Source organism: Melospiza melodia, unplaced genomic scaffold (assembly GCF_035770615.1).
Source record: "Melospiza melodia melodia isolate bMelMel2 unplaced genomic scaffold, bMelMel2.pri scaffold_34, whole genome shotgun sequence".
Classification (NCBI taxonomy): Eukaryota; Metazoa; Chordata; class Aves; order Passeriformes; family Passerellidae; genus Melospiza; species Melospiza melodia.
The window spans coordinates 8,604,830-8,631,333 of record NW_026948659.1 but is presented as its reverse complement, the minus strand read 5'-3'; the positions used below and the strand labels follow the sequence as shown (position 1 = coordinate 8,631,333).

The window sequence follows — 26,504 nt, the reverse complement described above, 5'->3', positions numbered from 1 at the left end:
AAGAGGCAGTCCAAGATCAGCTGGACCTGTCAGGTGGCCCCTGGGAGGCCAAACCAGCCAGATCTGTTCCATCTTCCCTTGGTTCCACAAGGCCCTGCAGTGTCACAATGTTCTCCTTGCTTCTGCAATGTCACAATGGCCCTGTGCTTCATGAGGCCCTGCAGGGTCACAGTGGCCATTTGGTTCCCCGGGGCCCCACAGTGTCACAATGGTCTCCATGATTCCATGGGGCCTTGCAATTCCCCAATGCTCTCCCTGGATCCACGGTGCCCCACAGGATCACAACGACCCTTTTGTTCCATGAATTCCCACAGTGGCACAATGGTCTCCATGGGAAGGAAGCAACTGAGTCCCAGTGTTGCAGGGGCAGATGAGAGGCAGTCACCAAAGGCCAGCCAGACTTGATTGTGTTGGCAGACTTTTTATGGGAGCAATCCCCGGATATACAGAATTTTAGAGGTAGGACCCCATCTTTGGACATGGACAACTGGACAAGGAGGAAGATTCTTTTCCATAGCAAGGAAATAATGGAACGCCATTGTTTCAGGGGCAGAAGCAGAGGCTGTCTGAGCCACAGGCCAGACACACCTGTTCATCCTGGCAGCTTTTGTCACAGAGGAATCCTTGTATATACTGAATTTTGTGGGGCTGAATCTCAATTTTGACCATGGACACCATGACAAGAATGACAGTTCCTTTCCATTGGAAGGAAAGCACCAAGCCCCAGTGTTTCAAAAGCAGGTGAGAGGCAGCTGCCAAGAGGCCAAGGGCAGCCAGACCTGTCTGTCCTGGCAGCTTTCACCTGGGAGCAATCCTTGGATGGACAGAGTTTTGGAGGTGGAGTCAGTTTCGGCTGTGGGCACCTGGTTGAAATGGACGTTTTTTCCATAGGAAAAAAAAGCACAAACTCCAAGTATTTTGGAAGAAGATGAATGGTGGCCACCATAGGCCAAGCCAGCCAGACCTTTCTCTCCTGGCACCTTTCATTTCTGGGAAATCCTTAGATGTAGGGAATTTTGGAGGTGGAATCTCAGTTTTGGCTGTGGGCACCTGGACAGCAAGAAGAGTTCTTTTCATTAAGATGGAAAGCACAGAGCCCCAGTGCTTCAAAGGCAGATGAGAACCAGCTCTTCAGAAACCAAGGCCAGCCAGACCTGTCTTTCCTGGAAGCTTTTGTCTGGGAGAAATCCTTGGATATAGGGAATTCTGGAGGTAGATTCCCAACTTTGGCCATGGGTGCCTGGATGTGAAAGGTGCTTTTTTCCAATAAGAAAGAAAAGCACATGGTCCCAGAGTTTCAAAGGCAGATGAGAGGTGGCCCCTGGGTGGCCAAGCCAGCCAGATCTGTCAGTCCTGGCAGATTTCATCTGGGAACAATCCTTGCATATATGGAAATCTGGAGGACGAATCATGATTTTGGCCACGGACACCTGAAGGAGAAGGACAGTTCTTTCCACAGGAAGGAGAGCCCAGAGACCCAGTGCTCCAGGGGCTGATGAGCAGCAGCCCTCGGCATGCCAGAGTCAGCTGGAGCTGTCAGGTGGCCCCCAGGTGTCCCAGCCAGCCAGACCTTGATGCCTTGAGAGGCTGCCTAGAACAGACTGGACAGAGTTACAGGAATAAAGTAGGGATTTATTAAAAGGCCTTCAAAGACCCCTGTACAAGAGCCTGGCTGAGGGTACACCCAAGATGGACAATGGGTCACACATTTTCACACTTTTATAAGCTTTGGTCCATTTCTATATTGAGGTTAATTGTCTAATTACAGCTTCATGTTATGAAGTCCCATCCTCCCAGTCTGCTCTCCTCAATTCACTGTTTGCACTTTTTGGGCCTGAAGCTGCCACAGTGCCCTTGGCTCTCCTAGGTTTCTAGGTCTCCTCCTCCAGTTATGGAGAAATATTTCAAAGAGCTTCTAAACAATATGCACTCCTATTTTAATGGATATATTTTATCACTGCTGTCTTTGGAGCAGAGACAATTAGAGCATTCTGTGATTGATATTGACCCAGGGTCTCTCCCCAGCAGTTCTGGCCTGCTCACAGAAGCTGTGCCTGGAGCTCTGACCCAGTGTGGACAACCTTGCTCCACATTGCCCAGCCCCATCCTGTCTGTCCTCACTCCCCTGCTGGGCCCTGTTGTGCTTGCAGAGCTGGCTGCACTCAGCCTAAGAGGGGTTTTCCCTTTTTGTATTTTTTGAAGCAATCTGAAACTCCTGAGTTTCCCCAATGAAAACAGACACACTGCTCAGGTGTGTGTCAAGACCAAGCTGCCACCAACAACGTTCCCCTCACCCAAGGCAGAACTGTGCAGGAAATGTTTTAGACCTTTGCACTCCATGGTTCCATGAGGCCTTGCTCTGTGGCAATGGACTTTTGGTTCCGCGAGGTTCTGTACTCAACAGTGGTATCCTTAGTTCCAAGTGTCACCATGGCCCCTTGGTTCCACGGGGCCCCACTGTGTCACAATGGGCTCCATGATTCCATAATTAATGCAAAAGCTTTGCATAAACAATGAGCAACACCATGGTCTCCTTGGATCTGCATTGTCATAACCAACAATGGGTTCCATGAGATCCCAAACTGTCACAATGGATATTTGTCTCCATGTGGCCCCTCTGTGTCACAAAGGATCCTTGGTTCTATCTGCCTCAAAATGTCACATGGTTTTCCCTTTTACTGCAGCAACCAACAGCAAACCCCAATGCCAGGGTCAAATGTCTGGCAAGAAGGAGCAAGGGGGGACATTTGGAGTGATGGATTTTGCCTTTCCAGGTCACAGTGACGTGGGATGGGGCCCTGCTGTCCTGTAGATGGATGAACACCCGCCTGCCCATGGCAGGGGGTAAGAGACAACTGCCTCTGTCCATGGAACAGCAAGAGCAGAGAGGTCAGGAGAAGGCTGGGTTTAAAAGACTCTCACCAGCACAGGAAACATCAACCTAGGACATTTTCTTGAAAGCTGACATTTTAGAGAATTCTTTTATACAGACATGGACAACCAAATACCAAGTTAAACAGTTTTGGCTTTCTCTGGGCCCTGAGACCAGCTGGAATCTTTTCAGCAGTCTGTGCTGTTCCCTCCTGTTATAAATGATCAAATTGATAGCCAAATTTATAAGAAAATTTAGCAAAGATTTATTAATTTGTCTGTGAGACCGAAGTTTGGTCATCAAAACCACCTCAGCCACGGGTCAGCATGGAGCCCGGGATCGGTGCTGGGTGAACACGGATCTGACCTCCAAATGTCAGAGTCTCTCCCTGTTCATGAATGATGCATCGTGCAGCAAGTTCTTATACAGTATATTCTTCCTGAGGCAGAAAGGACCAAATGTTCTTCGTGTCTCTTCACATGCAGAACCGTGGCTTTACATGTGCAGAGGTAGACAAAGACTCAGTCCAGGTGTCTCGATGTTGTCAGTCAACTCCAGGGAAGTCATCATTCACATGCATCAGGGTGGCGCCGTCGATCATCGTGGTAGATGTAATCATCAAGATGATAATCACTCTTAGGTATACCCGGTGACCCAGGGAAGCCAGCGATTATTGGCCTGGAAACTTCTATTCTTACATTAAAACCCCAATGTTTATCTCAATGAACGTCCAGGAACTAGATATGAATAAGACACTGCTCCTGGCCAGGATGGTCAAAAGACATAGTGTGGATTTTACAATATTTTATACATTAATAGCATGAATTATCTCTATCATATACTACAATCACTCCCCATTTATATCACCAATTCAATTCATGTTCTCAAATTGCTAAATTTTTCATTTTCTACTTCTACCCACCACCACTGAGGGTCTTTCACAAACAGAGTGCTCCCTTACACTATTCTCTACTCCCCTTGTGGAACACTCTTTTATCCCATATTATTCACATTCACTTTTGCTTGTTTCTCGAACTTTGCCAATATTTCAGCAGCATTGCTGGCACACTTCCTTTCCTCCAATCACATGATTTTAGATGTGTTGCCTCTGGAAGCTCCCTCCGTATCCATGGGAATTATCGCTATCTGCATTCCCTGGACCATGGAGTGGATCAGTCTAAAAAAGCATGGAATTAAACAAGGCAGGAATAGGATTCCAGCTACTGAACAGAGCACAAAAACCATCACTTTGTTCCACCAGGCCCCATTAAACAATTTGTCCCACCATGAAGATTTTAAAGTCCAGTTCTATTTTTGAACAGGGACATGGGCCACCTTTTTGATCTCAACCCCCAAACCTCTTATGGTTTCCCCATAATCATCGATTTCAATACAACATTCCGATTTGTTGAACTTTCCACACACTCCCCCTCCTTCGGCCAGCAAATAGTCTAAAGCTATTCAATTTTGGTACACAAATGCCCGTACCTGGGTGTGCTGCCGACTTAGTAAATCCAGGGCCTCAGAGGTGTGATTCGAAACAATTTCCACCACTGCCTGCAGCCGAATCATCCAGTTCAGTAGATAAATTGGAGTCCTATACCCATAGCTTCCATCCTGGGCCCACATGGCCAGTCCATAATAATCAATTATTCTTACCGCCAGCCACTCTTCCTTCTCCCAGGCTTGCTTACCACTTATCACTGGTATCATCACTTTCAGGCTTCTTCTCTCCCTTCTCAGGGTCTCGTATAATGGAGCCCCTAGCAGATTACTTTTTGTTTGAGGGATAGTAAAGAACACTGGCCGAATCATGCCTGAAGTGCATGATCCCTTCCACCTTGGGGGTAACTCACTGTATGCCTTCTTTTCACAAATCCAATAAATTCCATCTGGGGCTTTCCATCTAATGTTTATTTTCTCTGGGTCTCCCCAGTACTCTCTCAGGCCTTCCAAGGATTGAAAAGGGTTGGCTCCAGGATTTTTGACCCAACACAGTTCTATCCTTTTGTTCCATTCACAATTTGTCTCATTCTTCCAGCTCCAGTATCCCGAAGGGGGTTCTGGCTGCTAGACCTTGCTTTTGGTGTTTGAGTTCACCATCAGGGTAGACTCACATGGGGTGCATCCCACCATTTCGGTGTACTCCTTTCCTTCTCGACTGGTGCACATGGTTTCAATCAACCTCTGGTCCAAAATCCATCCCTCAGGTCTCTGTGCCAATTTTGAGACCCTCAGATTGTCCCATTTCAGAAGCTGTTCTGGAGCCAAACCTTCCCCTTTCCAAGGCCATTTTGCTGCTGACTTCAGCCGCCCACAAATCCAGCAATTTGACATTCCTAGTTCAATTGCAATTTCTTGCATCAGGTCAATGAACAGGTTCCGTTCCGGGGAAAGCAGCTCCCCATCAGCATATTGTTTCTCCAGCAATTCATACTGTTCGCCCAGAGTTTTTAATCTTTCCTGTTCAACTTGCTTTCTCCTCATTTCTGACTCCCTTTCCTTCAATTCCTGAGTTATTTCTCTCATTCTTCCCTCAGGATCTTCACCATCTTTATTTTTCATGAAACAGACAACCCGATAATATTGCAGGCACACCCTATCATCATTTGCCTCTGCCAAATCCAATATAATTGGTTCTCTGCTCAAGGTAAATCTGCTATCAAATTTAACATTTCTTTCCATGCAATACATTTTCTTGTTCATCATGCATATCCCCAGCCTCGCATTGTCATAACACAATGGATTCAGCTGGTGCTACTTGACAAAGATTGATTCCATTTTTCCCCCAACCCACATGGTTTGGTTACATTGGTTACAAATGGAGATTGACATTATTTCTGCATTTTGTTTTTGTATCTGGTGCTTGTGATTATCTGGCTGCCCATTCCTTAGCCCTGCCTCATGATTAATACACCAAATCCCTGTTACCAATTCACACAATTTGACCCTCATGCCATTCTTCCAACAGTACCTGCCAGGTTCCCTGAGACAGTCTACCAGGGCTTGGTATGCTGAGGCTTTCTTGTTCCCTTTACAGCTGGGACCACCTGAGTGCAATTTCCGCACTCATTTGTGGAGCTCTCATTTCCGCCTCTCATTGTGACCTCAGTGTGCAGACTCTGTGTCCCGCACATGGCTAGGCTCAGGACAATCAGGATTCCCACCAGGCATACTCCTCTGCCTTTGCCTCCACCCCCTGAGGTACCACCAGCGGCAAGGAAGACCATCTTCGTGGCAGCAGGAGTATTCTTCAGGGAATACATTCTCTGACCTAGCCACTTATCTCCTTTTAAAGGTTGCCCACCTTGAAATTCTGATGGCATCTGAGCTGAACGGTACCTTGATTGACTTTCGGCACTCCACATCCAATATTTCTGCCTTAGATTTGAGTTTTCCACGCACCCCGTTCTGGAAAATGTGGAACCACTCATGTGAATCTAATTCGATAATTCCTAAATCTGTGGCTAGGGTTAGAATGCAGTCAGTCAGCTCAAGCTCCTCTTCCAGACACTGGGTACACAATCCCTTTGGCCTCTGCCCCCTTCTGCAGCGTACAATAAAAGCTCCCTGACAATATTCACACTTAAAAAGTACAAACGGATAGCATACAGAGTCAGTATACAACCTATCTACTCACTGTCGGTCATTTACAAGGACATTGGAGTTTGAGTATCAAGTCACATGGGGAAGAAGTGACTCTCCACGTGGGCGCTTCCTCCCGATGTTCAGCTTTCTTCACCCTAGACTTGTGTGTCCAGCCTCCGCCATCCAAATGGCCGTGTCTGTTGTCAGGAGTACAAGAAAAGTATCTTCCCAGTGAGGAGAGAGGTGTACAGCTTTCCACACTTTCACAAGCACTCTGTCATCCAGTTGAATTTTGTGGATAGCAAATCCCAGAGGAGCACTCTGAGATACTATCCCTTGTTTTCTTAGTTCCTGTAAGTTTCTGTTTATCCCAACCTAATACAGTTGAATCTGGCTGTCCTCAAGTCTGGGGTGTCCCATTGGCATCCCATGCTTATATGACATTTCATATAACATCTCAAAGGGTGAGAGCCCCATCTCTGAATGAGGCATTTTGTGATATTAAGCAAGGCTAAAGGTAGGTATTTTGGCCAGGACATCCGAGTTACTAAAATTAATTTAGACAACTGCGCTTTCAAGATCTGATTCATCCTTTTCACCTGTCCTGAGCTCTGGGGATGCCACGGAGTGTGGTATTCTCACCGAATGCCTAGCGCCTCTGCCATCTGCTTAATAATTTCTGACGTAAAATGAGTTCCTTGGTCCTAATCAATGTAATTCACCACCTCATATCAGAGCACAATTTCCTCCAGCAATTTCCTGGATACTGTCTGAACCATTGCCCGTGGACTGGGGAAAGCTTCCACCCAATGGGTCAATTTGTCCACGATCACAAGCACAAATTTGAGCCTCCTCACTTTGGGCAATTCAGTGAAATTGACTTGAATCCTTTCAAATTGTTGATAGGCGATGGGGTGACTCCCCAGGATGGCCTTAGTCTTGTTAATTTCTGGTAAATCAGGCATCCTTGTACCTCTTGTTTGGCCAATTCATAAATTCCCCTGCACCGGAAAAATTTCAAAAATTGTTCTGCCAGGGTCTCTGCCCCCCCGTGTGTTCGCTGGTGCAGTTTCCTCAAAATCTTCCTGGTAAAACCTTTAGAGACTAGCTCTCTTCCATCTGGCAATTTCCACTTACCTTCCTCCAATTTTCCCCCAACCTTCTCATAGCTTTCAATCTCCTTTTGGGAGGGTTCAGGAGGGTCATCTGGGACCTTGATCGCTTCAATTTCCAGGGTACTTACCATCATCAGTGCTGCGGTTTTGGCTTCCTGGGCTGCCAAATTGTTGCCCCATGTTTGGAACTGAATTCCTGCCTGGTGTTCCTTCACATGGACCACTGAAATTTCCTCAGTCCCCATTAGTGCTTCCAAGATTTGCCGGATCAATTCTCCGTGCATCAGTTCCTTTCCCCGGGTGTTGATCAATCCCCTTACTTCCCAGATTTTCCCAAAGGTGTAAACCACCCCAAAGGCATACCTAGAGTGTGTAAAAATTGTTCCCTTCTTCCCCTTCAGTCCTTTCAAGGCTCTCAGAACTGCGTACAGTTCGCAAGCCTGGGCTGACCAACTTGCACTCAGGGGACCTGCTTCAATCACTTTCCCCATTCATTCATCCACGAAGGCACACCCTGACTGTCTTTTCCCATCAATCACCCTGCTTTACCCATCTAAAAACCATTTTCCCCTTCATCTAATTCCTCCTCCTCCAAATCCTCTCTGATTTTTGTCTGCAACTCTACCACTTCCACACAATCGTGAACAATTTCCTCCAAAGCTTCCCCAAACAAGAACTGCGCAGGGTTTTGTGCAGTTGTTGTCCGCAATTCCAAATACTGTGAATGAATCAAAATGGCTTCATACTTAAGAAATCTAGCATCAGTGAGCCATTTATCTGCTTTCTGTTGTAGTATTCCCCACACGTTTTGTGGTGCAAATACTACCAATGGTGCACCGAGGGTTACCTTCTTGGCCTCCTCCACCAGCAATGCCACAGCCACAATTGCCTGCAAGCAGGTGGGTCAGCCCCTGCTGACCAGGTCCAAAAGCCAGGAAAAGTAAGCCACAGGTTTTCTGACTCCCGCCCAGTCCTGTGTCAGCACCCTGTGTGCCGTGTGATTGTTCACATCCACGAACAACTGAAAGGGTCTCTTCACATCAGGGAGGCTCAGCACCGGTGCCGCTGTGAGTGCTTCCTTGACTCCCCTGAGTTCTTCTTCATCCTTTTCCATCCATTTGACTCGGTCTGTGGTGAGTTTCTTGAATAGAAACTTCCCCTTTTCACTGTACCCTTTAATCCACTGCTGGCAATATCCCAACAGCCCCTAAAGCTGTCTGACCTCCCTTTTCGTTTGCAGGGGTGGTAAGGCAACAATCCCTGCCACCCGCTCTGGATCCAATTTCTTTTTTCCCTTGGTTAACCAATGTTCCAAGTACCTGACCTCGGGCTCTGTGAATTGCAACTTAGACTTTGACACCTTCAACCCCTTTTCCCCTAAAAAGTTCAATAATTCAATGGTGCTCACTCTTACAACCTCCTCCCTTGGACCTGCAACCAGCAAATCGTCTACATATTGTAACAATTTTGTTCCCTCCGTTGGTACAAAATGGCTCAATACCTGCTCAAGTGCTTGCCCGAATAAATTTGGGGAATCCATGAAGTCTTGAGGCAACGACATCCATCTGAGCTGCTGCTTTCTGTTCGCCTTTAGATCTTCCCACTGAAACGCAAAACAATCTCTGCTGCCCTCTGCTAAAGGACAGGTCAAGAAAGCATCTTTCAAATCAATCACACTGCACCATGTGTCCTCAGGAGAAATGTTATTCAACAAGGTGTAAGGATTTGAGACCATGGGGAACAAGGTCTTAGTTCTCTGAATCACAGCCCTTAAATCTTGCACTAGCCTAAAGCTGCCGTCCATCTTTTTCACAGCCAGAATTGGGGTGTTGTGCCGAGACATGCACGGCTCAAACGTTCCTTTCTTTATTAATTCATCAATCACCGGTTCCAATCCCTTCCTCCCCTCCATGGAGATGGGATATTTCTTAACCCAAATAGGGTCCTCTGGTCTCTCAATTTCGACACGAATCAGCTCTATGTCCAGCCTCCCAGCTTCCCCTTTGACATACCACACCTTCGGATCTATTTTCTCCTTGTCCTGGATGGTGAGTTTATACATTCTCACCGTGAGCCTTGAATTTTCCACTGCCAAGGTGATTTCCAGCGCTACCATCATGTCCCGCCCCAGTACATTTAAATATGCATCCTGTATCAGTAAGCTATTTCCTGTACGTCTTTTGTTTTTTGTTTCTATTTCTACATTTTTTATGATCAGAACCTCAAAGGGTTCCCCTTTTGCCCCTATTACCATCATGGAATCAGTTCTTAGAGATCACCCTTGCAGCAGCTCCTGCACCGCTGTCCGTTCTGCCCCTGAGTCTACCATAAACCACATCTCCTGCCTGTGGGGTCCTACTTTTAATTTTATCAAGGGCTCCCTCAATGTTCTGGACTCCAAACTGAAAAGTCCCTGACCCCCCTCATCTTCTTGCAACATTGCCTGGTCCTTGGCTTTGTTGGGACAATTCCTTCAGATGTGTCCCTTTTGTTTGCAGTAATAGCACTCAAAATCTCTCTTCTGATTGATCCTTTTCCTTTGGAAGAGTTCTGCTTCTTTGCCGGCTCCTTCTTTGCTCTGTCTCTGCCCTGCTCCTGTTTGTGTGCTTCCCTTACTGCAGCTACCAATACCTTAGCTTGGATCTTCTGTTTCTCTTCGTCTCATCTCATGTAGACTTTCTGAGCTTCCCGAAGCAGCTCTTGCAACCCTTTTTCCTGCCACCCATCTATCTTTTCTAACTGTTTCCAACTGTCTTCCCAGGATTTTGCCACAGACTTGAGTTTTTAGCAAAACCGTCCCCAAATACATTCTCAAACCCTTGCAGAGCCTCTGCAACCATTCCATGGGAGTTTCATCTTTCCCCTGGCACGCCCTGAGTACCTTGCTCATGTTCTGTCCCTTGGGTACCGCTTCCCTGATACCCTGAATTATCATATTTCCTAAATTTATCCTTTTCTGCCTCCCCTCCTCCATCTGGGCATTCCAGGACGGTTTCTGGTTTGGCCAGCTCTGGGCCCCGCTTTCCCCATTGGGGTTTCTCTTTTCCCAGTCTTTGATCGCAGCTTGTCTGATCATGTCCCTCTCCTCATTGTTGAACAGCGATCTCAGGATCGCGTTGAGATCCTCATAGGTGTAGGTGCTGGTCCCTAGAAATTCATCTAGCTTTTCTGCCACCCCCAAAGGATCATCTATCAATTTTCCCATGTCTATCTTGAACGCTCTCATGTCACTAGTGTCGATTGGCGCGTGTACAAAGGCAATAATTCCAGGAGCTGTCAGCACCGCCACCAGTAAAGGGAAGATGCCGAGCTTCTCTTCCTCATCCCCACTGTCTCCCATAGTCTCCCTCCTCATTCGCCGCTCTTTCAATGGGCCAGGGGAGAGCTGGTTTTGGGGATGGTTACCTGTTTTTCTTCGGTTTTGGGAAGGGTCAGTGGCAGCGGCTGCTCACATGGGAGTGGAGTCGCCATCGCCGCTTGTTAACGTGGAGGAAGAGGTACCGCAGCTGGCTCCGGTGGGAGCGGCGGTGCCGAGACCTGACCCAGCGGGATCGCCACCTCGGGAGGCAACACGGGCACCGGTGGTGCCTGAGCTGGTCCGGGCTGGGGCGGAGGAACAAGGTAGGGAGGTGGAAGATTGTCAAAGGGTTCCCATTCCTTTCCCATGTTTGCTGCGTTTCGGAGGGGTCATAGTGGGTATAAACTCATACAAGCGTACCTCCACATCTCGACATACTCGATTTCCTCAAAATACTACAGGCAGCAATCAAATATGTAATCGTACAAAGACTTGCAAGTCCATGCTTTAAACGTGCTGAACACCAGCCAAACCATGTATTTTCTGATCTCCTTCCCTCCCCATTTTTCCATACAAAAATGTATCATTTTCTCCTTGGACCTGCCCGCTCTCCTTGGGCTCTCATCCCAGTGTTCTAGCATCCACCCCAACGGACTATCTCTTGGGATTTCTGGCAGAACTTTCCCAGGACCCTGGGGAGATTTTTCCTGGGGTTTTCTCCAGAACCTGCTTTTTCCCAACCTCATTTTTCCAAAAATCCCTCCTGCAAATTTTCTCACCTCTTCTCCTCCAGCTGGGATGCTCGTCACGAGTCCTGACTCTTTGTCTGATGTTGATTTCCTGAGTCTGCAAAATGTCACCAGTCTTACTCAGTCAAACGGAGAACCATTACGCTGACTTTTTGACTGATCTCCGGTTTTCTTTCCTGTTTTCTCTGCATCAGAAGGTAGATGGACTCCTGAAATTTTCCAGGACTGTCGTTTCCCCTTTCTGACCGAACCATGACCAATTTCCCCCCTCGAACTTTCTACGAGTCCCAGGTCCCACATGTGTTAAGGAAAAGCGTCTGCTTCCCCCTTGACGACCATGTGCCTCACGGTATGGTGGAACTGCGACTGTGGGGTCCACACTTGCTTTGTGACAGAGTCACATCTCACAATAACTCGGTCACACCCCACTCAACCACGCGATACTCATGGTTCCTTTTCCCACATGGATTCTTCATGCACATTGATTTCTGAGGGGAAAAAAAACGCACCTCGGCCTTGGAGATCCCCTGGATCTTGCCGAGTTCCTGAGAGCTGGGCCCATTTTATCCCTCTTTAGCTGTGGCTCCAGTTTTGGTTCGGTGATTTTTAATTGGTCTCGCGGACTCTAATCCCGCTCAGAGTGCTGAAATCACCAAGATGCCTTCAGGGCAGGAAGGGGTCCCAAACCCCAAATTCAAATCGCTTCGGGTTTCACCAGATTGTTATAAATGATCAAATTGTGACCCAAAATTTATCAAAAACTTAGTAAAGATTTCTTAATTTGTCTGCGCGACCAAATTTCAGTCTTCAAAACCACCACAGCCAAAGAGACAGCGTTGAGCCTGTGTTTGGCGCTGGGTGAACCTGGATCTGACCTCTCGAGAGTCAGAGTCTCCCCCGTTCATGCATGCTGCTTCTTGCAGTGAGGTTTTATACAGTTTATTCTGCCCGAGGCAAAGATGACCAAATTTTCTTTCTATCTCTTCCCATGCATTCCTGTTTCTTTCCATGTGCAGAGGTGGACAAAAGCTGGGTCCAGGTGTGCCACTGGTGTCAATTGGCTCCGGCAAGCCGTGTATTCAGATGTATCAGTTTGGCGCCCCTGACTATCTTGATAGATGCAATTGGCAAGGCAATAATCACTTTTGCGTGGCTCCCGATGACTCGGGATACCAGTTATCATTGCCCTGGAAGCTTCTATTCTTACGTTAAAGCATCAGTCGTTATCCTAACTTGTGTCAGGGAACTTGTTGAACCTAAATAGACAGCTGCTCCCGGCCGGGTGGTCAGACACATACATTTGGAGCATGAATTATCCCTACCATATATTACAACGGCATTTACCTCTCCAGCATTGCTTTCCAAAAGAAAAGAAAAAGCTGGGGAAGGCAAACTTGGTATACCTCATGGTATTTTACAGTGTCTAAAACATGCCAAGTCATGTATCTTAGAAGTGAGATCCTTTTGGAATTAATGGGACAGAGAAGTAGTGCAAAGGGGAGCATAAAAATGAATAGAGTAATACATCTTGGTATGGTTTTTTTCTGTTTTCATTTCATTTCCTAAAAACTGATTCAATTCTTCCAGAATCTTCTCCACAGTCCTGTTTGCTCTTTCCAAGAACCTTTCCTGGAGAACAAGGTGCAGCTTCTGTCACAAGATGTGCCACCAGCTGCAGCTTCTCTTGGCTTTCCACACCGTGCGTGCAGCACGACTCTTGCAGCAAAGCAGGACAAATGTTTGAAGAAATTTACAGCCTGTTCTTTTCCTTGTGGCCTGGGCAGTTGTGCCATTGGTGAGGTTTTCATTGTTACTGTTCTACACTAAGGAAACATGACGGGCTACCAGGAATTGTTAGGGAATGCAAGCCTGACTGAATGCAGAGAAAGAATCTCCAGAGCCTGCAGCCAGAAATGGAGAGCTGTGTGATAATCATTCCATCATCCCCATGGACATCTTGAAAGCAATATAGAAGATGAAAATGGGCTGACAGAGGGAATTTGTTTCATTGTTCAGTTCAGATGCTGCTACATCTCATGCATTGATATAAATCAAGAGTTACTGTCAGTTCATGAAGGGCACCAAAACAAGCTGGATTTCTCAGGAGATGACTGAAAGAATCTGAAAAGGAGAAATGCAGGGAATGACTTAGTGAGCTTTGCCTGTACAAAGGATCATTTTTCCTATTAATTTCTAGTCCATTCCCTCCGCTTTTGTCCTTACTAGCAATGCCATTTTCATCCCAGATTCCCCATGAAATGGCAACCCTGAGCTTGGAAGTGCCTGAAAGATGCCCTGTTCCTCGGCAGGGACCCTGAGGCTGAAGCGGGAACCTGAGCCATCTCTGGGGCAGCCTCCACCGAGCTGGAATTTTTGCCATGCTGGGAGAGGAGGAGGAGGGGGAGAGTGCTGGCGCTGTGTGGCAGGAGCAGGAGGTTTGGGCCGCAGGACATTCCGTCTGCGCCGCTGCCCTGCAATGGGCGGCCGTGCCCGGGGCTCTGGGCCTGGCCCCGTGTGCGCTGAGCTCCCAACACTGCGGGAGCTCCCTGGGCTGGGCTCAGCTTCCCGCTGGGCCTGGGCAGCAGGCTGGGCTCCAGCTGGGATCAGCAGCAGCTGGAAATACCTCTGGGCATCTCCATTTGCTGCTGCTGCTGCTCAGAAGAAACAATGCAGGGACTCAAGAAGTTCTGGTTTCTCTTTCTCCTGGTAGATTTTTTCATTTGATTTGACTCTCAAGAGGCAATTTCTGTGATGGCCTCTGTCAGTTGATTCTATTTCGGCAGCAGTAGCAAAACGGCTATGTTTGAGCACTGCAAATGTGGCCTGTGTGGCTGCTTTAATTCTCCTTGACATAGTGCTCAGGGACTTGAAAGCATTTCAAGATCTGCCAATCATGATGCCTGGGATCAAAAGCCTGCATTTACCTATTGCCAGCTGGGGGCTATGTACAAATCACCAACAGGACGGGACTGCTGAGGAACGTGTGTGTCGAGCTGTTTATTTTCTAGCATCAGTCTCATTACATGGTTATGAGAATGGGAAGATGCCAGCAGCTTGTGTCCTCAGCAGCAGACAACTCAATGTTACAACTTACTTTAAAAGTTTTTTTACCAATCACAGAAAGCAAAAGCATATTGACGGTAGTTCTATCCAACCACTATAAGCACAGGTACCTTTGGTTAAAACAATGCTTGCTTGTTTTGAATAGAATTCCGGCTTGTGAGCCTTTATACACAATGAACAGAGCTCCATTATTAAGCTTAGAACTTCCTAATATCTCTGCGGCTTAGGGATTTGTTCTAGACAAGCGTTAATACACCAACCATTTTTCTATTTGTCCTTACTTTCTACTTCTTATAGAACTTTTCTGCTGACAAATCTCATGGCTACTGCTTAGCCCTAATCGTAGTTCTGCTGTCTTTGAGGCCTGCCTTTTGCAGCTTTCCCAAAACCCTCTGATTTTAAGGATTCCCACATTCACCATCATGAAAGCACTATGGGTAGCACTGATCAAAAAAGGCAATTGCAGATAAATTTCAAGTGGCAAGCAGAAGAGGGCCAAGAGTAGCCATGATCTCCAATTCCCAAGGCAAAGGCAGCAGCAGCCTCCTGCTGTCACCTCAGGGTGAGTAAAACAGCGATGAAAGCAGCGCTGGAACCTGATCCTTTCTTTCTCTGAGGGCTGGCTCAGGGCAGCACAGGCAGGCCCTGAGGAGTCAGGGCTGTGTGTGGGTGATTGCTGCTCTAGTCCAGAATTGAGCTGGAAAAAGCCCTTGGGAGCCGAGGCAGGAGCAGGCAGGAAGGGGCTGGCGCTGCTGCTGCTGCTCCTGGCCGGGAGCCCCAATAGAACCAAAGGGCCATTGTCAGACACTGCAAGGCCTCATGGAAGCAAGGGGCCATTGTGCCACTGCAGAGCCAAGAAGACCATTGTGGTATTGCTGGGCCTTGTGAAAAAAAAAAAAGATCTCTTGTGATACTACAAGGCCTCATGGAACCAAGGCGCAGTTGTAATGCTGCGAGGCCCCAAGGATCCACGAACATGGAAAGGTTCTGTTTGGCTTGGCTTGACTGGTCCAGCTTACCTTGGCATGGTGAGGGTTGCTTCTCCGCTGCCCCTGAAGCCCTGGAGTTCTGTGCTTTCCTTCCTGTGGGCAAGAACTCTCCTCCTTTAGGGGTTCATGGCTGAAATTGGGATTCTACGTCCAAATTCACTTATATTGAAGGATGATTCCTGTATGAAACCTGCCAGAACAGACAGCTCTGGGTGGCCTTGACATCTTGGGGGCCACCTCTCATCTGCCTTCAAATACTGTGGGGGTGTGCTTTACTTTCCATGGAAAAATCATCTTTCAAGTGCAGGTGTCCATAGCCAAAATTGGGAATCTGCCTCCAAAATTCCTTATATCCAAGGATAGCTCCCAGGACTGTCCAAGTTCCCTTGGCTTCGTGAGGGCCAGCTCTCATCTGCCTGTGAAACACCTGGGCTCTGTACTTTCCTTCCTATGCAAAAGAACTGTCCTTGTCCAGATGCCCATGGACAAAACTGGGATTTGGCATCCAAAATTTCATTTATAAAAGGATTCCTCCCAGACAAAAGATGCCAAGACAAACTGGTCTGGCTGGCCTTGGCCTCCTTGGAGCTGCCTCTAATCAGCCTTTAAAACACTGGGGCTCTGCCCTTTCCTTCCTGTGGAGAAGAACTGTCATTCTGGTCCAGGTACCCATGGCTGAAATGGAATTCCACTTTCAAAACTCCACAAATATCCAAGAGTTGCTTTCAGACAAAAGCCGCAAGGACAGACAGGTCTGGCTGGCCTTGGCGTCTGGTGACTGCCTCTGATTAGCCTTCAAACCCCTGGGGCTCTGTGATTTCCTTCCTGTAGAAAAGAACCGTCCTTCTTTTCCAGGCACCCATGGCCTCAGGCACATGAGCACTGTACAGGGACAGAGGAGCTCTCTGCTCAGTGGGGTGGGAACTGAGGACAGCAGAGGAGAGCCCTGGGAGGGATTGAAGAGTGGTTTCAGTGATAGTGGATCCTTTTGACATAAAAGAAAAAGGCAGAAAAAAGAAAAAATTAATAAAAATGGCAGCGGGGCAGGTCCAGACTGGACAGCAGGAGAAAGAAATTTCCCTCCAGGGCAGAGCTCTGGTCCAACACCAGAATGAGTCTGGGTCATCACCAGGCTTTGTGTGTGCAGTCAGAAGCAGGCAGGAGGCAGAGCTGTCAGCAAAGGAAGGGGTCAGCCAGGTGGGGCAGCCAGGGGATGAGTTTTACAACATGGCTTATGTGGTCCAAGACCTGTTCCACATTGCCAAATGATGGCTGCAGCCTTGGGCGATATTTGGCCAACATCCCTGTCAATCATCGTAACAAGGTGACCAGGAGAGATTCACATCAGACTCTGTCAGTAGTTGGGTTCCACTGAAGGACAGAATTTTATTCAGTATTATCTTCATTTTGAAAGTAAGAGCAGTGATACTGGAGTCTTCTGTAGCAGGAAACATGGTATACCATATGGAACATGTGGACCATAGTAAAAGATGTTAAATAAATGAATAAAATACATTAATTAAAAAATACATTTATGAATAAATAAATAAAAACATTCTCAGCTGTTCCAGGAGAGCCTCAGCCTCATGATCTGGAAAGAAAACTTATCACCATGAGTCAGCAGAGTGGCTCTCAAGATGGCTTTGCAGAATGGCTGGTATTACTGCCTAGTGTTACACGGTTAATATTGGGGTGCAAGGAAGCAGCAGTTTTGAATTTCACTAGACTTAATATGGAATGTTAGGGGAAGAACCAAAGAAGGAAAAGGGAGGAATCAAGGTGGTTTGGAGAGAAATAGACATAGGAAAATAGAGGAATAGTACAATAAGTGGGGTCAGTCATGCTGACAGATGCTGACAAATGCTGATCAGTGTGCTTGTAAGACCCTGCCTCGCACCTGGTGCCTGCACTGGTCCACAGTACCCTGTTTCCTCATTAGACTCAATGTGTATTTTCTGACTGCGCTGCAGAGCCAGTGGGATCTGGTGGAGTCAGATGAGAAACCTTTTTGCACACTTGTCTGTGTGTATGAACATGTCTGTATGAGGCAGTTGAAAAGTTGAGTGTCCAAAGGCCAGCTACAGGGTGGTCCATATGGTGTTGATAAAGGTACCCTTTATCATAGTATACCATGATAACTTATCCTTTGGGACACAATAATCTAAAGATCTAGAGAATGTCTTATGGATAGGCCTTCGTTACCCTTAATCATCCCTTTTTTCCTCTAAAAATACAAATGACATCAGGTTAGTTACAATTTCACACATGATTTTCTTAAAAATAGAGAACCATAAGGCTGCAGGACAAAGTCACTTCCCAGTTGTCCTCTTCAGTGATGTTTCAAGCTTCCAGAACAATAGTTGTATTGAAAAACACATGGATTCTAACTTGGCCCCTTCCTGGAGTGCTATGGTCATGAATGCCAATGCCTGAAATGGTTCCTAATTACTTTTACCTTTGTATTAGATATTACACACAAAGGACACTCTTCTATTCAGAAAGGTAATTTTTATTATAATAAAAACCACCAAAGGATAGTATAGGGACTTATGATCCTATATTTCCAGAAAAAAAGAGATGAGAATTTATGTTTATGGTGCTCTTTAGCCATCCATATGGACAAAATTCCAATATGCCAAGGTATGTGTCCAAAAGGTACAGGGGGACCTTTTCCCAGAGCCTGCAGGGACAGAGAGGCAGGGCAGGGACACCGTAGCACAGCCTGGGCTGCACAGGGCACAGGCATGTGCAGCAGCTGCAAGACAGCCCTGCCAGAGCCAACTTGGGCAGCATTTTGGCCATGGCTGCTGGGCCTGGGCCTGAGGCAGGAGCAGGAGACAAGTGACCCTTGCAGGCCTGGGGCCTCATTGCCTCCTTGTCCCTGCTCAGCAGCCTGGCAGGGGCCGCCCCATGCTCCTGCCCTTGCCATTGCACATCCCTACGTGCCAGTGCCCATCCCGGCAAGAGCCCTGAGCAAGGAGGGAGGGACAGCATCTGCCTGGCCAGGGGCTGGGGCTCAGGCCTTGGCCCTTGGCATTCCTCAAACACATCCAGCTTTGCTCAGCACCAGAGACACCTTGGCCTTGTTTTCCCCCAGCTGTCATCACTGCCTCCAGTGTTCTGCTGTAACTGGAACCTGGGGACACTTTCTCAGTCGTGTCCCTCAGTGGAACCCATTAAAACTTCAAGAAAGTTCAGAATTTCAATTTAATTTTGAGTTCTTGAAAAGTTTATTGAAGACACTCTCAGGGACTGAGTCTGATGTAAACAACACAGAAGCCCTGAGAGGGTCATTAAAGTTTTCCTAGTCCACTTATGGAGAAAGATTTCAAAGAACTTGTAAAAAATACGCATTCTTATTTTAAAGGATGTATTTCATTTTATTTCTCTTTACATCAGAGGTGATTGCAGCATTCTGTGATTGATATTGACCCAGGGTCTCTCCTCAGCAGTTCCGGCCTGCTTACAGAAGCTGTGCCTGGAGCTCTGACCCAGTGTGGACAACCTTGCCTAACATTGCCCAGCCCTACCCTGTCTGTCCTCACTCCCCTGGGCCCTGCTGTGCTTGCAGAGCTGGCTGCACTCAGCCTAAGAGGGGTTTTCACTTTTTGGGGATTTTTTGAAGCAATCTGAAACTCCTGAGTTTCCCCATTGCAAACAGACACACTGCTCATGTGTGTGCCAGCCCCAGGTGCCACCAAAGGCACTGCAGAGCTGCCCTGGCCCAGCTGTGAGGGTGGATCATCAGCCCAAGCTGCACTGGGCCCCTGCAAGGGGCTGTGGCCATGGGCACTGCACTGACCCCACTGCTGGGTTTGGCTGCCACGGCCACCGAGAGAAATTAAACTGTCCTTGGAAACACTGGGGAGGACTGGGACATACTGGGGAACACTGGGAACGCTGTGGGAGACACTGGGACATACTGGGAGTGACACTGGGAGATACTGGAAGAAACTGGGGACACTGGGGCAATTGCAGAGATGACTGGGGACACTGGTGTACCTGTGGATGACACTGGGAGGAACTGGGAACGACTGGGAATGAACTCAGGTGTATTGGGACAGACTGGGCTGTACTGGGAGGGATCGGAGGGTTACTAGATTATACTGGGTTCTACTGGGGAAGAATTGGGCTTCACTGATGTTACACTCGTCTGTACTGGGGATGAACTGGGCTTTACTGGGAGGGACGGGAGGAGGGTAAATTGGCTGTTCCCACTTCCACTGCATCCCATTTACTGAAGCTCCCGCCAATCACCTGGCACAGCCAATCAGCGCCAGGGATCCGGGCCTGGGGGCGGTGCTTACACGGGCAGCAAATTTTTTTTTGCCTACAACTCCCGTCATGCCCCGCGGCCAAACTGAGCCCATTGCAGCCGGCAGAACAACTCCCGTCATGCCCCGCGCTCCACAGAATTCCGAGATTCGTCCCCATCTGTCCCATAAGTGTCCCCCAAACACTCCAGGGTCCCTCAGCGCCCCCTCAGCGCCCATTCAGGACTCCCATAAGCACCCCCGAACCCCTGAGTGCTCGCACCCTCACAGATGGTCGGTACAGCCACTTCTGGGAATTCATCTCCTCTCGTCCCCCGTGGCCCCAGAGCCCCCCAGAACACAGTCCCGCGCCTAAAACTCCGGCCGCGACCTGCGCCCTGAAGAGCCCGGTTGGAGCTCTCCGAGCTCCTCCCAAGGGCTCCCGTACCATTTACGTTTCCCCAGAGCATCTCAAGTCGGGGCTCGGACGCAAAGGTGCCCCCAAGAGCCGTCCTGGACTCCGAAAAATTTCGTTCCAACCACTTTCAGGACTACAGCTCCCATCATGCTCTGCGGCGCACGACCAGCGCCATTTCAGGTGGGACTTTATCTCCCGTCATGCCCGGCGCCCCACCGAGAGCCATTGCAGCTGCGCCCAGAACTCCCGTGATGCTCCGCGGCCCCGTTAAACCGTATGATACCCGCGCCTACAACTCCCGTCACTCCCCGCGCCCCAGAGAGCCCCGTTCGAGTCCCTCCAAGTGCCCGCCCGGACCCCGAAGGGCCCCAAATTCCTCTCCCTGACCTCCAAGGGCCCCCCTGGATCCCCAAGTGCTGCCTCGGACCCTGAACTGTCCCTCAGAATCCCTGAGTGCCCCTCCAAGTGCCCACCCGGCTCCCCCAAGTGTGCCCCAGACCCTTAAGTTCCTTCTGAATTCCCTCCCCAGACCCAAATCTGCCCCAAATGTGCCCCAGAAATATCTCCAGGGACCCCGAAGTGCACGCCCCCCCCACCCAGTCTGAGAAAAACATGATAAAAAAGATGACAAAAAGACTACAAATATAACTAATTAACATAAAGAGAAAGAAATAAATAGCCAATATTAATTAATTAATTAATTCATGAAGGGAATTGTGTTACTTAGAACCAATGATGAATAATCTTCTTGGTTGCTAGAAATGTATCCAATTTCAATATAAATATACAAATTAGGTAATAAAAATATTGTATAAGACTCTCCTAAATTAAAATTATACAGTTATAATTCTGTTATTATTAATTTTATTTATAAGGAAAAATGCTAAAATTTTTCTGTTTTTTGGGGATGGCAGTCCCAGGTGGGCGTTGTCAGACATGGTGAGGCTGGGGGTGAAGAGCAGCTTGTCCAAACAGGCTCAGCCTGCAAGGGGCTCATTCTTATCCATGCCCAGACCTCCTAAGGAGACATTCCGCATCCAGATCACTTGGGGAATGCTTCTATCCCCTCTTCTCATACCTAAAAAATTAAAAAATACTGATGTGATTAAAAAAAACAAAAATCATGAGGAGCATTTTGTTATCTTCCTCCTGAAGACAACTCCAAACTGACTCCAATCACTGCACAAGCCCTGGAGACTTAAAGACAATGGAAGAGAGACAAAGAGCTCCTGAGGCCTTTCTGTGTTTTAATCAGCCCCACGCTGGATTTGGGGCTGGCTCCAGGAGCCTCAGGCACGCAGAGAAGGATGAAGAAGCTGCTCAAGTAGTCAGCAGCAAAACTCCAAGTGCCTTGGACCATGGCTGGGCCCCAGGGAGGGCAGGAAGTGCCCAAGGCTGCCCAGGGCCTGGTGAGAGCAGATCCTTGAGGGCAGGATTGCAGGGAGCCCAAGGCTCTGAGCAGGGAACTGCAATGCTGAGCAAGGCCTGGCTTGGCTGCAGGAAGCAGAAAGGCCAAGCCCTGAGCCCAGCCTGGGCCAGCAGGGCCTGTCCCTCACGGCTGCCTCGGGGCTCTTGGTGGGCCAGGGGGATGTGAGGGGCAGCAAGGACAAATGGCATCAACCTGCAGCCCCTGCCAGCCTTGCCAGGGAGGCCGAGGGAGAAGCAAAGTGCAGCCCCTGCCAGGAAAGTTCCTCCTGTGGGGCCTCCAGAGGCGCTACCCGAGCCCTGGGCACAAAGGCCTGGGTGCCTGTGGCCCTGCCAGCCCTGCCCAGCCCTCGGCCATCTGTCCTGCAGGCTGTGCCCCCTGGGCATGCTGCTCCTCTGCCCTGGCCGGCTGCACTCACCCATCTCGCTGTGCCCCAGCATTTCTCACCCAGCGTTGTTGTGCCCTCCCTGGGCTCCCTGCACCCAGCGCTGCTGGCTCCTGGCACACAGAGCCCGGCCATGGCCCAGCCTGACGCTGCCACACCTCCAGCACCAACATTCTGCCCTGCGAGGGACTTTGCTTTCTCCTCAGCTCCAGCCTGAACCTTCCAAGGCGCACGTGGGGGAGGTTTCCTGCAATTCCCACTGCCAAAGAAAGCTCTGTCTCCTGCTGGTCACAAACAGAGAAGGGCTGGTGGCAGATCAGAGGTGGTCAGAGGCTGTTTGGGGCACAGCGACCACTGTAGCCATGATATTTTCTGAAAAATCCCTTTGCTAGGATTTAGCTCCTGAGAAGCTGAGGCCTCAGGTACAAAATATAAACAATCATTATCTGCTGCTGTGGAATGCAACAGGTGGATCTGTGATTGTCTTTATGTCATTGTTTCTAATTAATGGCCAATCACAGTCCAGTCGGACACAGGATTTTGTTATCATTCCATTCTTTCTCCTTTGCTTGCAAGCCTTCCGATGAAATCCTTTCTTCTATTCTTTTTGTATAGTTTTAATATAATATCTATCAGAAAATAATAAATTAGTCTTCTGAAACATGGAGTCAGATCCTTTTCTCTTCCCTCTTCTGGGACCCCTGTGAAAACCACTACTGACCATGCAATTATTAAGGTTTTTAGTATTCTCTGAAATAAGAACGGGCATCAACTAAACTCCTACAACTGGCTGGAGGGCCAGTTGAGTGGCGGTGAATGTTACACCAGAGAGTGGTGGTGAATGCTTCTACATCCAGCTGGCAGCCAGTCACCTGTGGTGTCCCTCAGGGGTCTCTGCTGGAGCCAGTTCTGTTCAATATTGTTACTGACAACATAGATGAGAGTGTTGAGACTTTCAGTAAATCTGCAGATAAAATCAAGCTGGGAGCGTGTGTCCATCTGCTGGAAGGTAGGAGGCCTCTGCAGAGAGACCGGGAACAGTTGAATGGATGGGCAGAGTCCAATAAGATGAAGTTTAATAAGTCCAAGTGCCGGGTCCTGCACTTTGGCCACAACAACCCCTGCAGTGCTACAAGCTGGGGATAGAGTGGCTGGACAGCGGCCAGGCAGAAAGGGACCTGGGGGCACTGATGGACAGCAGGCTGGACATGAGGCAGCAGTGTGCCCAGGTGGGCAAGAAGGCCAATGGCTCCTGGCCTGGATCAGGAATGGTGTGGCCAGCAGGAGCAGGGCAGTGATTCTTGCCCTGCACTCGGCACTGGTGAGGCCACACCTCGAGTGCTGTGTCCAGTTCTGGGCCCCCAATTTCGGAAGGCCATGGAGGGGCTGGAGCATGTCCAGAGAAGGGCAACAGGGCTGGGGAGGGGTCTGGTACACAAGTCCTGTGAGGAGCGGCTGAGGGAGCTGGGGTTGTTTATCCTGGAGAAGACGAAGCACAGAGAGACAAGGCAGAGTCAAGGCACAGGTTGGACTTGATGATCTCCAAGGTCTTTTCCAACCTGGCTCATTCTGTGACTCCCTGGAACCACCCTTGGAGCAGTTGCAGGAAGAGCCCTGGGCCTCCTCTTCAGCAGCTCCAGCAGCCCAGGGCCCTCAGCTACTCCTGCCAGCCCCAAAGCCCATCCTGTCAGTCCTGCAGAGCCTCTGCAGCCCCTCCTCACTGCCCAGAACAGGGAGCCCCAGAGCCAGACACAGCAGCCCAGATGTGCCCCCCTGGCCTGGGGTGCCTCTGGCAAGGGAGCAGCAGGAGGCACTGCAGGAGCCTGCAGACAATTCCTGCAGCACTTGCAGGATGATCCTGCTGCCCAAGGGACGTTCCCATGGTGCCAGTTCAGGAACTGCAATGTGGATTGGGGCCAGAGAGGAAAGAGCAAACAGGGATGGGCTGTTTGCAGAAGAGGCAAACAGGGATGGGCAATGGGAAGTAATCTGGATCAGAAAATAGGAAAGAAAGTACAGGTGAAGCCAAGGAAATGCTCAGGGCAGTCTGGGGGTGGCTGCCAGGCAGCCCTGACTCTGAGCAACAGCATCTGCAGTGGGACAGGAAACTCCCAGCTGATGGGAACAAACTTTCTGGCTGACTGCAGAGGCCAGGACAAAGCTGAGTGGTTTCCCTGGTGTCCCCCAGCCCTTGCTGGTCCCAGGGGCTGATGGCATTTGTGCTCCCTCAGGTTCATGTCCCCCCAGCAACAGCATGGGGGTGCTCCCCCTGCTCTGTGCAATGCAAACAGGGGCTGCTGAGCCAGTGCTGCCGTGTCTGTGCCTGCAAGGATGGGGCACCTGTGTGAGCTGGGGGTGAGGCCAGGGCTGCAGAGGGGGGATGTTGTTGGCAGCTCCATCAGGACGCTCTGGGACGCTGCCCTGGGCTGTCCAGCGCACTGGGGATGGATCAGCCCCTGCTCTGCTGCTCCTTCCCGTCTGCCCCAGGGCTCTTGCAGAGTCCCAGCCATGCTGTTTGCCCCCAGCCTGCCCACGGCCAGCCTGGGGCTGCTCACGGGGCTTTTCTGTGCTGAGCATTGGCCTGGGCGTGTTCTTGAGAGAGCCTGGGCAAGGAGCCTGGAGCCCCCAGGCCCTGGGCTGAGGCGTCAGCGCTGCCCCAGCAGTGCCCATGGCCTGTCCCTGCTGCAGCCCCGGCACTGCCATCCCCAGGGCTGTGCCCGGCCCCGAGAGCACTCAGGCCCTGCAGCAACACCAGGGCAGCGGGGCAGGGCCACGGAAGCAGCTCTGGCAACAACAAGTTGGCACAAACAATGACATCACTTTGTAGAAAATATTTAAAATATAAAACAAAGATAAAGGATCTCCAAAATGAAACTAAAAAGAAGTATCAAAGATGACTTTTATTACAAGTGGTTGGCAGAAACTGGCCAGCAGTTGTATGCTTCTGTAACCATCTAGTCATCAGTTTCCAAACTGCCACCTTTAGCTCGTGGTTCCTCAGGCTGTAGATGAGGGGGTTCAGGGCTGGAGGCACCACTGAGTACAGAACTGACAGGGCCAGATAAAGGGATGGGGAGGAGATGGAGTAGGGTTTCAGGTAGGCAAATATGCCAGTGCTGAGGAAGAGGGAGAGCACGGCCAGGTGAGGGAGGCAGGTGGAAAAGGCTTTGTGCCGTCCCTGCTCAGAGGGGATCCTCAGCACAGCCCTGAAGATCTGCACATAGGAGAAAACCATGAACACAAAACAACCAAAAGCTAAACAGGTAACAAACAATGAAATCCAAATTTTTCTGAATGTGGACTGTGAGCAGGACAGCTTGAAGATCTGGGGCACCTCACAGAAGAACTGGTCCAGGGCATTGCCATGGCACAGGGGCAGGGAAAATGTATTGGCTGTTTGCAGCAGAGCATTGAGAAGGGCACTGGCCCAGGCAGCTGCTGCCATGTGGGCACAAGCTCTGCTGCTCAGGAGGGTCCCGTAGTGCAGGGGTTTGCAGATGGACACGTAGCGGTCATAGCACATGACGGTCAAGAGGGAAAATTCTGCTATGATAAAGAAAAGGAAGAAGAAAACCTGGGCAGCACATCCTGAGTAGGAGATGGTGCTGGTGTCCCAGAGGGAATTGTGCATGGCTTTGGGGACAGTGGTGCAGATGGAGCCCAGGTCGCTGAGGGCCAGGTTGATCAGGAAGAAGAACATGGGCGTGTGCAGGTGATGGCCGCAGGCTACGGCGCTGATGATGAGGCCGTTGCCCAGGAGGGCAGCCAGGGAGATGCCCAGCAAGAGGCAGAAGTGCAGGAGCTGCAGCTGCCGTGTGTCTGCCAATGCCAGCAGGAGGAAGTGCCTGATGCAGCTGCTGTTGGACATTCCTTCACTCTGGTCGTAGTCGACTGTTGAAAGAAGACATAGAGAAATGCAATGCATTTCTTTGAGTCAATCCTATGTATTTTATTTGGAATCAGTGCACAATCACTTCTCTTCCCGCGAGGGAATTTTGCCAAACATTTTTTGATTTTGAGTTTGTGCTGCTGAGCTCCTGCCTCATCTTTACCATTGCTCTCAGGCTGAAAACTGGGGAGACCCCAAGAAAACAGCACTCTCTGTGCCCCAGTGCACACAGTGCTAGACCTCACACAAGAGTCCTTTGATAATTACAACTCCTCTGTTTCAGGGTGCCTGCACTTAAAAATGTCTTGAAAAATAAAGTGGACTTTTTGAACACTCCAGTTTAAAAATAATTTTCTTCAAACCCTTGTGTCTTTCCCTGTGCAGCTGGACAGGATGGAATACAAAAGGTTGCTCTGGTTCTCTGCTGCCTGGATTTGTGCCTGCTGGGAGCTGTTTCTC

General features: G+C 49.3%; 1 protein-coding gene across 1 annotated transcript; it reads right to left on the bottom strand.

Annotated features, from left to right (window-relative positions):
• Window positions 1-11,006: 11,006 nt before the first annotated feature.
• On the bottom strand, window positions 11,007-26,024 carry LOC134434279 (olfactory receptor 14C36-like). The gene is made up of 2 exons (XM_063182957.1): window positions 25,108-26,024; window positions 11,007-11,133 (listed from the first exon to the last, which is right to left on the bottom strand). The coding sequence occupies exons 1-2, from the start codon at window positions 26,022-26,024 to the stop codon at window positions 11,007-11,009; spliced, it is 1,044 nt and encodes a 347-aa protein (XP_063039027.1).
• Between the last annotated feature and the right edge of the window lie 480 nt (window positions 26,025-26,504).

Coding starts and splice junctions, on each gene's coding strand:
- LOC134434279 (XM_063182957.1), bottom strand. CDS start 26,024: ATGTCCAACAGCAGCTGCATCAGGCACTTCCTCCTGCTGGCATTGGCA. Junction 11,134..25,107: donor TGGAAACTGATGACTAGATG/GTTACAGAAGCA, acceptor TTGCCTCCCGAG/GTGGCGATCCCGCTGGGTCA.